Raw genomic sequence first — 13,486 nt, forward strand, 5'->3', positions numbered from 1 at the left:
GTGTGTGTGTGTGTGTGTGTGTGTGTGTGTGCGCACGCGCGCACAAGGCACCAGGCACACAGCATGCTGTTTTCGAGAGCCAGGATGGGAACTGCCAGCTGAGAGATGGGGTGATCTCCTGCCTACCCAGTGGGAGTATAAGATGGCACCACTTTTCTGAAAGACAATTTTGAAAAAGCTTTTAAATACATTTACTTTTGGTAAATATATTTGATTGGTCTAGTAATTTCACTTTGCCACAAAGTATGACTGCATAAGAAAGTAATAATACATATTCAATCATTCAACAAGGATTGACTGAACACCTATCAAGGGCCAGGCATTGTTCTAGGTGCTAGACACATAGCAGTAAACATAAAAGAGTAAGCCTCTTCCTTCCTGGATTTTTTACATTCTAATGGGGGAGACCACTGGTAAGCAAATGGGCATGTAATACAACGTGTAGTAATTAGATGTACGACTTCTGAAAGCCTTTGAGAGGGTAGGGGGTGATACTTGAATGGAAATCTGAATAAGGTGTGGGAGTGAGATATACAACTACCAGGAAAGAGATGTTCTAAACAGAAGGACTAGCAAATGTAAAGGCCATGAAGCAGTAATGTGTTAGGTGAGTTTGAAAAAATATCACTGGAGGCCTCTTTCATATCCATTAGGATGGTTATTATCCAAAACACCGAAAATAACAAGTGGTGGGAAGAAAATGGAACGACTGAGCATTTGTTGTAGAAGTGTGCAATGGTGCAGCTGCTGTGGAAGGCAGTATGGCAGGCAGTTCCTCAAAACATTAAACATAGAATTTTAATGATACAGCAATTACACTGTGGGATACATACCCAAAAGAACTGAAAGCAGGACTCGAACAGATATTCATACACTCATGTTCCTAATAGCACCATTCACAACAACTAAAAGGTTGAAACAACCCAAATGTCCATCAAAAGATGAGTAGAGAAACAGAATGTGTATATACATATGGTGAAATATTATTCAGCCTTAAAAAGAAAGGAAATTCTGATCCATTCAACAAAATGGATGAAACCTGAAAACATTACATTAAGTGAAATAAGCCAGATATAAAAAAACAAATACTATATATTTGCATGTTGTATGAGGTACATAAAATAGTCAAGTTCATAGAGAAGAAAGGTAAAATAGTAGTTACCAGGGGCTGAGGGGAGAAGAGAATAGGGAGTTAACGTTTAAAGTTATGGAACTTCAGTTTGGGATGATGGAAAAGTTCTGGAGATGGATAGTGGTGATGGTTGCATATCATTGTAAATATACTTAATGCCACTGAATTGTACACTAAAAAAAATGTTTAAATGGAAAATTTCATGTTATGTATATTTCACCACAATTAAAAAAAAATTATAGGACTGATGTGGCTGGAGCCCGGTGAGCAAGGGAAGAGTGGTAGGGAACATGCAAGAGAGGCATTGAGGGCCCCAAGGGCCAGGGAGGGCCTTCAGGCTTCATTCTAACACTGATGAGAAGCCCCTGGGGAGCTGGGAGCAGAGGTAACACAATCTGATTTACCATCTAAAGGCTCACTCTGGCTGCTGTGCGAAGAGGCTCAAGGGGGCAAGAACAGAACTAGGAAAAGGATTAGAAGGCCATTGCAGTCACCTAAATAATCCCTGAGATTAATTCAGAATCTCTTCAAGGTTTGCAAGTGGCATTAATCCATGACCTACTCTTCATCTTGGCAGGCTCTAGGGCCCGGCCCTGTCCTGTGTGTGTGCGCACATACGTGCACACAGGCACATGTGCATTCGCACATAAGAACCTGGGGCTTACTGCCTGAGATTCTAGGAGGAGACTGGATTCCTGGGGCGTTATCCTCTCCCCCGGAGAACTTCCACACCAAACCTGGGTCCTCAACTCAAAGCTTTCCTACAAGAAAATGATACCTTGCCCCACCTGTCTCCCTTAGGGCTGGATGGGGAACAAAAACATCTACCTTTGGGACTTGCTGACTCTCTAAATTCCCGTGACATATGTTCTTCTTTGTTTTTATTCTGTTTTGGTTGGTTGTTTTTATTGTAAAACATATATAAAATAAAATATATATTAACATAAAAGTTACCATTTTAACCGTTTTTAAGTGTATAGTTCTATGACATTAAGTACATTAATATTGTGCAACCATTACCACCGTAAGTCTCCAGGACTTTTTTCATCTTGTAAAGCTGAAACTCTGTACCATTTAAACACTAACTCCTCATTCCACACTCACTCTCCTGCCCCTGGAAACTACCATTCTACTTTGTGAATCTGACTACTCTTAGGAATCTTGTACAAGAGGAACCATATAATATTTGTCCATTTGTGACTAGTTTATTTCACTCAACATCATACCCTCAAGTTTCATCCATATTGTAGCATGTGTCAGAATGTCCTTCCTTTTCAAGGATGAATAATATTCCATTGTATGTATATACCACATTTTGTTTAACCATTCATTTGTTGATGGCCACTTTGGCTGCTCCCACCTTTTGGCTATTGTGAATTACGCCACTATGAACATGGGTGTACAAATATGTTTGAGGGACTTCCCTGGTGGTGCAGTGGTTAAGAATTCGCTTGCCAATGCAGGGGACACAGGTTTGATCCCTGGCCCGGGAAGATCCCACATGCCGCAGAGCAACTAAGCCCATGCGCCACAACTACTGAGCCTGTGCTCCAGAGCCTGCGAACCACAACTACTGAGCCTGCGTGCCTAGAGCCCATGCTCTGCAACAAGAGAAGCCACCGCAGTGAGAAGTCCACACACCGCAGCAAAGAGTAGCCCCCGCTCTCCACAACTAGAGAAAGCCCGTGTGCAGCAATGAAGACCCAACACAGCCTAAAGTAAATAAAATAAATAAAAAACAAATATCTGTTTGAGTTCATTTCTTTTGGGTATATACCCAGAAGTGAAATTGCTGGATCATATTGTAATTCTATGTTTAATTTTTTGAGGAATTGTCATACTGTTTTCCACAGCAGCTGCACCACAAGCAATGTACAAGGGTTCTAATTTCTCCACATCCTCACCAACACTAGTAACCTTCTGTTTTTGTTTTTCTTTAATAGCCATCCTAATGAGTATGAAGTGGTATCTCACTGTGGTTTTCATTTGCATTTATCTAATGACCAGTGGTACTGAACATCTTTTCATGTATTTATTGGTCATTTATATATCTTCTTTGAAGAAATGTCTATTCAAGTCCTTTGCCTATTTTTTAATTGAGTTATTCGGTTTTTTGTTGTTGAGTTGTGGTTGTTTTTTTACAATCGTTTTAACATGAAAAACCATTCTCGGCTCACGGCTCATTAAAAACCAGGTCATGGGCCATTTGACCCCTGAAGTCATAGTTTGCCCAACTCCCTCGTTTTACATTTGAGGAAAGTCAGGCTCTGAATGAGGCCCCAGATCTCCTGATTCTCAAGCCAAGTTGTTCCAGTGGGCTCTTAGCTGCTACTTCCTTCATTCAACAAATATTTATTGAGAGCCTACTCTGTGCCAGTCACCAGGAAGGGGATGCTACAGAAGTGAATGGACCAGACCTGCTCCTCAGAGCTAAGAGTACAGAGGGGAGTAAGGCATGAGATAAATAATCACACAAATGAATATATGCTTGCAAACTGATATAAGTGCTGGAAAGGAGAAGTGGCTGCTATGAAAGTACAATAGGCAAGGCCTCTCTGAGGAAGTGCCATTTAAGCTGAGTTCTGAAAGCCAAGTAAAAGTAACCCAGGTTAACAGAAGGGGAGAAAGAGTGTTCTCGGCAGAGGGAAAAGCATGTAAGAAGGGGTAAGAAATTCTATTGCATGTTTTATTAAAAGTGCAATAGGGTTTTAAAGGAGCACCAAGATTATTCCATTTTCCGTGAGTAGAACAAATTGGAGGAGTGCAACAGAGTGGAATAGAATAGACTGGAAGCAGGGAAATGAGTTGGCAGGCCACTCTAATCATTCAGATGGAAGTTGATGGGCATTTGGGCTGGAGCGGTGGTGGTGGAGATGGAGATTAATGAACAGGTTTGGAGATTATTTGAGAAGTGAATTCATTAGGACCTGGTGATGGACTAGATGCAAGAGTGAGAGGATAGGGAGGTATCAAGAATGATTCCAGGGGACTTCCCTGGTGGTCCAGTGGTAAAAAATCCGCCTTCCAATGCAAGGGACGTGGGTTCGACCCCTGGTCAGGGAACTGAGATCCCATATGCCGCAGATCAGCAAAGCCCGCACATCACGACTACTGAGCTCGCACACCTCAACAAGTTGCAACTACAGAGCCCATGCGCTCTGGACCCCACGCACCACAACTAGAGAGAGAAAACCTGAACACCACAACTAGAGAGAAAGCCCGCGCGCCACAACTAGAGAGAAAACCCGCACACCACAACTAGAGAGAAAGCCCACACGCCTCAAAGAAAGATCCCACACGCCTCAACGAAGACCTCGCGTGCCACCACAACTCAAAAGACCCAACGCAGCCAAAATAAATAAATAAATATTTTTAAAATCTTTTAAAAAAAAAGTCTTCTCACCTATCCCTTATCTCACCTGAGTGAAAACTGAATCCCAACCTCACTGTGCTGCTTAGACCTTGGCCTCTTGCCTAGACAACAGCCCCACCTGACCCCCTAGTGGCAGCTCCTCTATCCATCCCCTACTTGTGTCCTTTCTGCACACTGATGTTGAATATTTTCTTTAAAATCTGATTATGTCGGGCTTCTCTGGTGGCGCAGTGGTTGAGAGTCCGCCTGCCTATGCAGGGGACGCGGGTTCGTGCCCCGGGTCCGGGAGGATCCCACGTGCCGCGGAGCGGCGGGGCCCGTGAGCCATGGCCGCTGAGCCTGTGCGTCCGGAGCTTGTGCTCCGCAACGGGAGATGCCACAGTAGTGAGAGGCCCGCATACCAAAAAAAAAAAAAAATCTGATTATGTCACTTCTCTGATTAATATATACATCAGTGGCTCTTAATTGCCTTCCTCAGGAGTTCTCAACTTCGAGGTTCCAACACACTGGCTAGATCTGGTGTGAAGTGTCCAAAGTAATTTCTCACTATTAACGAAGTACTAATGAAACAATTTACAAATGTAGAACACTTAGAATAGTGTCCAGCACATAGTAAGTATTATATAGGTGTTAGGCATTATTAATAGTGAAAATTTAAGACTTATGAGATAGGTGTAACAGATGCTTTTGGTGCTGTGTATACATCCCCATGGCCCACTTCTGATTTCAGCTGCAGCTGCAGGGAACAGTTCTGTACAGGCTGACAGTATCCCTCCTCAAGGGCCCTATGGGTCTCCCTGCTTTTCTGCCCCAGAGCTTCCTCTTCTCACAAGCTCTGCCAATGAGCAGAGCAGCCTGGAGGTACAGGGGCATCTGCAGGCATTAATTTCCATCTGGTGACTTATCTGCCTCCCCTTCCTACACTGCTACAGCTACCACCATAATCCAGGGGAAAGTAACATAAATCTTAATTACAGCTTGATCAGTGTCCCACTCCCTGACACATCTATCAACGGTTTCCCGTGAAACTCTAGGTCATCTGCCTTATCCTTCTGATCCTCCTGCTTTTGGCCCACTAGCACATGGTGAGAGGGCAACACCTGAGCATCTGCTACTTGAAAAGAGTCAAAGGGCTGGGATGTAAAAAGAAAATAGAGATGGCAGAGTCATAGGTCACACTGCCACGGAGGGTATGAAAAAGGAATGGAGGAGCCTTGAGACCTGGCCTTTCTTCCGCCCTAGGCTCTAAGCAGAGTTAAATCAGCCAGCAAGAGAGAGACAATGAAGCTCCCCCTGCCACAGTTTAGACAGAAGAGGAATCGAAGGCTGACACTGCGCAGGCGCAGGAAGTAGGCTAGGGTTGTCTCACAGACTCACCCGCGGCCCCTTCTAGACAAGGGCCACGGGGAGAGCACAGTACAGTTCCCCGCGCTAGGAGCCTCCCTCTCGTGCCCCCTCTTCCTCGTGAGGCCCTCAGACCATTCAGGAAAGGTCTGGGAACCCACCTGAGGCCGTCGGGCCGCCCCTCGCTCCCCACTCAGGGCCCGGCCGAACGTGGAAAGCTGGTGGTGCCAGCCTCGGGCGAGGCGCCAAGACGGGAAAGCCCGCCAGGTCGCTCGGGATCGGCCCTCCTCGCCCCAGTTCTCACCTCTTTGTCCGTCGCCTTCTCCTCGATACCTAATAACGCGTACAGGTCCATCTGTAAGAGCTCCTTGGTCACCGCCATGGTTCCAACCCTGACTGGATTAGTACCACAACTCCCAAGAGCCTAAGCGTGTAGGGATTCCCGGGGACTATCGACCCCAAGCCTGAGGAAGGCGCTTAGCCTCCTGGGAAATGTCGTGATCTGAACTAGGCTTGACTGCCTCTGAGGGAAGCGGGCACTAGTGAATGAACTACGACTCCCAACAGCCCTCGCGTCCGCCGCTGGTGCTCTCGGGCTGAGGTGACCGTAGTGATTCTCCTGTCGGAGGCCTTGGTTGGCCCGCGCGAGTGGGCGTGGAGAGCAACGGCGGGGCTGGGTGAGGGTGCACGGGGTCCTGGATATGAGCCGCAGGAGCTCAGCTCCGCCGACCTTGCCGCGCCGCGCCGGCAACCACGATGGAGAATAGGTGCTACGGCTGCGCTGTCAAGTTCACCCTCTTCAAGAAGGAGGCGAGTCTTCTCTCCCCGGGGGCTAGAGGGCTAGGGAGGACGCGGAGTAGAGGGAAATGCACAGGACTTGCAGTCCGCAGGCTTGTTTTTACGGGCCCTCTCCAGGTGTGTGGTTTTGATGAAGTCACTGAGCCTCAGTTTCCATTTCTATAAAGTGGGGCTAACACTCCCTCGCTTTCGGGGTTGGTGTGAGGGTCCAGTGAGGTGCTGGAGGTGAGAGTTCCCCATAAACTGTAAATTGGGCTCCTGTCATTTTTGGAAATCTAGGCTTTTCTGTCTGCCAAGTGTAGGATCCGGCTGTTTCCTTCCCTCCACCCTGCTTCTCCACAGCCTACTCTCCATCACACCATGCCCTTTGCTCTCTCTGCTCTGAAACCGTCACCAGCAAGCCCTTCCCCGGTTTCTTGAGTTAGATTACTGCCCTTTCTCCTGCCCCAGGGCACCATGGCAAAGTCTCACTTGTCCTCAGGCCAGACCTGCCAAGTTTCCCTGGTAAACTGCAGGCTTCCTCAGCCTCAGTTGTGACCAGGAGATAGGAACCAGATAGGATGAATGAATAGCAGGTAGGGAAGCAGGTCCATGTAGCACTCAGAAACCTGGGTTTTGGAGTCAAAGTGGTCAGGATCCAAATTTGAGCTCTCCTGTCATTCATGGGGTGACCTTGGTTTGGGCAAGTCGTGTAACCTCTCTGACCCCGTTTAAAATAGGAATAATAATGGTGGTCATCAGGAATAAGTAAGATAGTGTGTATAGATTGTGAGGATTAAATCAGGTGATGAAAGTTAAGTACTGAGTTTAGTGCCTGGCACACAGTAAATGCTTAACAAATGGAGGCTGCTACTGTTACCATCCCATTCTGAGTCAAGCCTCCTTTCATCTCTGCTAGAGCAGAGAAGGCATGGGCTCTGCACTGTTTCTCCTTTTTGAAGAGTCAGTGACCTGAAGCATGGGGCTTTGCCTATTTGTCTTTTACACTCCAGTGTCAGGGAATTGAAGACAGAGTAGAAAGCATGGGAATTTTGCATGAAGCTTTCGAGATTTGAATAGAATACTGGAGACTGAGGAATCGCTTTACCCTCCACCCCTGTCTCTCCCCAGTCCTTAGGGGCCCCACTCCTCATCCTCCTCCCAGCAGCTGGTCACAACTCCAGTGTCTGCTCTCTGTGTGTGTTTGGAGAGTCCCAGGGAGGAGCCTGCAGGGGCAGGTGAGAGGTAGACCCCTTGCTTCATGTTTCTTGTAGTACGGCTGTAAGAACTGTGGCCGGGCCTTCTGTTCCGGCTGTCTTAGCTTCAGTGCAGCGGTTCCCCGGGCTGGAAACACCCAACAGAAAGTCTGCAAGCAGTGCCATGAGGTTCTGACCAGGTGAGAAGCCAATATATGGTCGAGGGTTCAGCCAAGCATGGCAGCAGGCAGATGGCCAGGCCTCACAGCCTTGTGCTCTATGTCTAGAGGTCAGCCCAGGAAGTGTTTGGGGTGGGGGACACTCATAGGCAGATGGCAGGTGACTTCTGACACCAGATTTCTTCTCTATAGAGGATCTGCTCCTGCCAATGCCTCCAAGTGGTCACCACCTCAGAACTATAAGAAGTAAGTGCTGAAGGGACAGAGACAAATGGGGATGGGGAAAGGACAAGGGAGCCATAGGGTAGGAGTCTCTTCCCAGCCTACAGATCAAATGAGCACAGGATCAGGAAAATATCTACCTCTCAGGCTCCTGACTGCCCTCTTGGGCTTAGAAAGCAGCTCACCAGTCCTTTCCCCAGAAAAGATTCTTGGCAGATCTCGCCCTCTCATCTGGACTCTCCCGTCGGTCAGCTGGGTTGGGCTGCAGGGTGACATGAGCAAGCGTCACAGAAAATTGTCTGTCGGAGGCCTCCCTAGCTGCCTAGAAATGATTTGAATGGGAAACAGTGAGTGCCTTCACCCCTCCCTTCTGCATTCTTTAAGAGCCTCTATCTCATATCCCGCCAGGCGTGTGGCAGCCTTGGAAGCCAAGCAGAAGCCCAACACTCCCCAGAGCCATGGACTGACCCAGCAAGACCAAGTCATTGCTGAGCGCCTAGCACGGCTCCGCCAGGAGAACAAGCCCAGTGAGTGGGGGCAGACAGGGTGGAAAAGACACTATTCAGGGCTCGTGGGACTAGGATTCCTCTGGATCTTACAAGGCTTGTCTATGCCAATTGCAGAGTCAGTGCCCTCGCAGGCGGAGATAGAAGCCAGGCTAGTTGCACTGAGGGATGCACCCCAGGGTTCCATCCCTTCCACCCAGGAGATGGAGGCACGGCTTGCTTCACTGCAGGGCAGAGTTCCACCTTCTCAGACCCCCCAGCTGGTGAGTGCTGTGGCTTTGAAGGGATGGAGGCCCTGGGACGAGGACCCAGTAGAAGCCCAGATACGTGTATGCTTAGATACTTTGCAGGAGTACCTCCTGCTCCTGAGGCCTGCTGCCAGACCAAGGAACCAGGGACAGGCAGCAGGATTGGGTGGGGCAGGAAAGAGTGGCCTCTTGGTCCTGCTGGGGACTGCCAGACCTACTTGATTACATGGGCTCTGGAATTGTCCCCTTTCCCTGAGCTTTGGGAACTCCTCAGCACCCACCCCGACCTAAAACTGTTCTGAGCCTTATGGTGCGGCTCCCTGCCTACGCTGCTCCCCACTGAGGTTCCCTCCTCTGAGCAGGCACATCAGCCACCAGACACCAGGACCCAGGCCCAGCAGACACAGGATCTGCTGACAGAGCTAGCAGCGGAGGTGGCTATTGATGAGAGCTGGGAACGAGGAGGCCCAGGTATCTTCTCCACCTAGCTCCCCCAGGGATCTGCCCCCCGACTCTTTCCCCAGGTGGGAGAGGCTCTGCTGCCCACGCTCTGGGAGGTGAACATCAATCAGAGAATAGTCAACATTACAAAGGCTACCATTTATTGAGTGTTTACTCCAGTGGGAGCCAGTGTAGGCCTAGTGGATAAGCATGTGGGCTTTAGGCTCAGACAGTGATTCCCTTTTCTACCACTTACTAGCTGTGTGACCCTCGGCACGTTACTTGACCTAAGTCTCACTTTCCTCATCTGTAAAATGGAGGAATGTGTGGTAAAACCTACCTCACAAGGAAGTCATGAGGAGGAAATGAGCTAATCCAGTAGTGCTTAGGACTCTGCCTGGCTCATAGTAAATGCTTAGTGAATGTTCTCTACAACGATGATGATGATGCTAAAGAGGAGGAAGAGGCTATTGACATTTAGCTGAAATTAAATACAATTTAAGAGTCAGTTCCTCAGTGGTACCAGCCACATTTCAAGTGCTCCGTAGCCACAAGTGGCTCATGGCTACACTCTTGGACAGCACAAATACAGACATGATATGGAATGATCCCATCATCTTAAAAAATTCTTTTGGACACTGCTATTCAAAAGCTTCAGAGCAGTGGTTCTAAACCATGGATGATTTTCCCTCCAGGGCCCATTTGGCAACGTCTGCAGACTTTTTGGGTGTCACAACTCATAGGGTACCACTGGCATCTAGTGAGCAGAGGCTAAGGATGCTGCTAAACATCGTACATACACAGGACAACCCCGCAACAAAGAATTACAGGCATGCCTCAGAGATATTGCGGGTTCAGTTGAATACCACTGCAATAAAGTGAGTCACACAAATGTTTTGGTTTCCTGGTGCGTGTAAAACTTATGTACACGATACTGTAGTCTATTAAGTGTACAATAGCATGTTTAGAAAAACAATGTACATACCTTAATTTAAAAATATTTTATTGCTAAAAATTGCTAACCATCATCTGACAACATAGGGCTGCCACAAACCTTCAATTTGTAAAAAAAAACAAAAAACAAAAGGCAGTATCTGTGAAGCGCAATAAACTGAAGCTCAATAAAACAAGGTATGCCAGTATCCTGTCCAAAATGTCAATAGAACCAAGATTAAGAAACCCTGCTTTAGAGATACAATCTCACTGAATATCCTCAGTAATCCTATAATAACTGTTATTATCCGTATTTGATAAATGAGGAAACTGAGGCCTGGTGAGCTTAAGGAACTTGACCAAGGTCACACAGCTATTAAGTAGCAAAGCTGGGACTTGAACCCAAAGCTGTCTGACTTCAAACATCTTACTCTGAAACTCTGAGCTAAAGGGGACCATGTCAGAGCCACACCCACTCTGGTAAAATTCTTCCTGCCTAGTGACGTTCAAGACCTCAGCTTCCCTCATGTCCTCTCTGCGCTGCTCCCTGGAAATGCTGATTCCAGCCTGTAAGGCAGAGAGCCTGGCTGGACCTTGACCTCCCCATATCCTGCTCCTTTTGGGCAGTGATTCTCATACCGTGGGGCACCCACCCTAAGGGCAGCATGTTAAAATATCAGGTGGGTGGGATGGATATAATTGAAAAAGAAATGTCTAAGATTACTAGGTTTTTACATTTGGGATAATGGAGGAAATACTAATTTTATTTATAATATAAACCACAGGAGCTATTGTTGAACAAAAAGCTGATAATCTGTGGGTTTTTTTTTTTTTTTTCGGTATGCGGGCCTCTCACTGTTGTGGCCTCTCCCGTTGCGGAGCACAGGCTCCGGACGTGCAGGCTCAGCAGCCATGGCACATGCGCCCAGCCGCTCCGCAGCATGTGGGATCTTCCCAGACCGGGACACGAACCCGTGTCCCCTGCATTGGCAGGCGGACTCTCAACCACTGCACCACCAGGGAAGCCCAGTCTGTGTTTTTTTTTAAAACGTTGAGAAACGGGCTCAGTGGTTTCTGATGAGAGATCCTGAAATGTCTGCCTCCCTGAATGCATCACTCTTTCCAGCCGCCTCTATCCAGAATGACCTCAACCAGGGGGACCCAGGGGCCCAGAGCACCAGCTGCAAGGGACAGGCCACCTGGTCCCTGGAGGAGGAGAAGAGGAGGCTGCTGGCTGAGGCAGCAGTCACGCTTCGGGAGGAGAACACAAGGCAGGAGCGGATCCTGGCCCTCGCCAAGCGCCTGGCCGTGCTGCAGGGACGCGACCCCGATAGAGGTAGAGGCTGGGGAGCAGCCACTCATTCATGTCCACTGGGCAGTCCTCCCCACTCTCACCCTCAGGCCAAACTGCACAGTGGCTGTACTCCCTGCCAGGCTGAGTCAGGGGCTGGGGGTCCCTGTGCCCAGGGGTCTATCGAGCTCCACCCAGAACCACGAGGAAGGTGCTGGGGCAAAGCAGTGGATGAGGAACAAGTGGCAGCCATCAGGGGGCAGGGGACCCTGGGTCCCTTCAGGTACGGAGCCTTCTGTTCATGCCCTCCAGCCCAGCATGGTGGGGCAGGGTCTGATCAGAGTGGCTGCAAAGGCTGCTCAGTTCTGGAACACGTGCCACTGGAAACCAAACCTCTGCTGGGGGCAGAAGTACAGCCACTCAGGTGAGCTCTCAACCTCACTCCTCTTCCCCTGCTCCTGTCTCTCCCTCTTCAAGTGACCCTACAGGACTACCGCCTTCCAGACAGTGATGACGAAGAGGATGAGGAGACAGCCATCCAGAGAGTCCTTCAGCAGGTCGGCCCCACCTTACCCACCCGACCACCCCTTGTCCTGTCCCTGCCACACTGCCCCACCACCCACCTGACCCCATTCACTCTGCCTCCGCTCTGGGGCTCGATGGCTAGTCACCGTGCAGCTCCTGTTCTAGCTGGGCCCCCCTGCCCCTGTGACACAGACCTGCCCCTGGGCCCTTGAGATGGGGTATCAGCAGCCACAGACAACATAAAGGAAGATGGGTTGAGAGCTCAGGCCACAGAGCGCAGAAATACTGTGTGTTGGCGGGGCTGCCTGGAGTGGGGAGCTGTACCTCTTTGCCCTGTCCACAGCTCACTGAAGAAGCTGCCCTGGATGAGGCAAGTGGCTTTAACATCCCTGCAGAGCCAGCTCTCCGACCCCAAGCCCAATCCTGCAGGGCAGAGCCTGAGGTGAGGAAAACCCCAGACACAGACCCCCGGGCCGCCACCACAACCTCCCTCCCTGCCTGGCCGACTGTTCCTCCAGCCGCCCTCCCAGACCCCATCGGGTACCTTATGTCCCCCATTCCTCCCTGGTCTCCAAAGTTTCAGGCTGTGGCCGCCAGGCCTGAGGCTGAGGAAGAGGAGCTCCCCTGGTGCTGCATCTGCAATGAGGATGCCACCCTGCGCTGTGCTAGCTGTGACGGAGACCTCTACTGTGTCCGCTGCTTCCGGTGGGTGCAGGTGGAATGTTCTTTGGGGCTGGGAGAGTTGCGGGGCCACCTGTGATCCCTGACCTCTATCTATGCTCCACAGGGAAGGCCATGATGCCTTTGAACTTAAAGAGCACCAGACATCTGCCTACCACCCCCAGCATAAAAGCCGAGAGCACTGAGGGAACCCTGGTCCTCCTGGGAAGGCCATCCTACAGGCAGTCACACAAGCTGGGGTGCCCTCCAGGGCATCTGATGGGAGAACATGTCAGGCTAGACTGCTTATGAATGCACCCTTTCCTGAGCCTCCGTCCCTGGAAGGAGGAAGGATTCTCCATTGGAGACGATGACTGGAGGAGCCAGAGGGAAGGCAGAAGTCTGGAGCCTCCAGCATTGAAGTCTGGACTAGGAGTGAGAGGCATGATGGGAAAGACCAGCCTGAATCCAGGGAGGAGTCCTGAAACTTGCTCAAGGGTTCAGGGCCCTCTACTGGCACTTAGAGCATTTAATAAAGTATGTTGATTCATTGGACCCAGCATCTTTTATCTATAGAACCCTGTGGGCCCTGAGCCTAGGCCTTGGAGAGGTGGCAAGAACAGAGTAGGCTGTAAGTCCAGTCCTGTAGAGTGAGGAAA

At 49.4% G+C, this 13,486-nt stretch overlaps 2 protein-coding genes and 1 long non-coding RNA gene across 4 annotated transcripts in view; 1 reads left to right on the plus strand and 2 right to left on the minus strand.

The window, feature by feature from the left end:
• DNAJC17 (DnaJ heat shock protein family (Hsp40) member C17) overlaps positions 1-6,337 on the minus strand; it is a 39,026-nt gene extending 32,689 nt beyond the window's left edge. The window contains exon 1 of one of the 2 annotated variants that reach the window (XM_027083937.1): positions 6,154-6,337. In XM_027083937.1, coding sequence (XP_026939738.1) covers positions 6,154-6,231 — 78 coding nt within the window. In that variant the 5' untranslated portion in view covers positions 6,232-6,337. The remainder of the gene's footprint in view (positions 1-6,153) is intronic. The other variant, XM_027083935.1, reaches the window with a different exon arrangement.
• The window catches only part of LOC113608041 (uncharacterized), a 542,162-nt gene that overhangs the window by 217,393 nt on the left and 311,283 nt on the right, over positions 1-13,486 (minus strand). The window lies entirely within an intron of this gene.
• Positions 6,461-13,382, plus strand: ZFYVE19 (zinc finger FYVE-type containing 19). Its single transcript, XM_027083927.1, has 11 exons — positions 6,461-6,659; positions 7,901-8,022; positions 8,194-8,247; positions 8,632-8,750; positions 8,847-8,992; positions 9,340-9,448; positions 11,478-11,687; positions 12,120-12,199; positions 12,511-12,609; positions 12,745-12,872; positions 12,955-13,382. Exons 1-11 carry the CDS (start codon positions 6,606-6,608, stop codon positions 13,031-13,033), a joined length of 1,200 nt encoding a protein of 399 aa, XP_026939728.1. The 5' UTR covers positions 6,461-6,605; the 3' UTR covers positions 13,034-13,382.

Source organism: Aethalodelphis obliquidens, unplaced genomic scaffold, assembly GCF_003676395.1.
Source record: "Aethalodelphis obliquidens isolate GAN/ISIS:26980383/991018 unplaced genomic scaffold, ASM367639v1 scaffold51, whole genome shotgun sequence".
In the NCBI taxonomy this organism is placed as follows: Eukaryota; Metazoa; Chordata; class Mammalia; order Artiodactyla; family Delphinidae; genus Aethalodelphis; species Aethalodelphis obliquidens.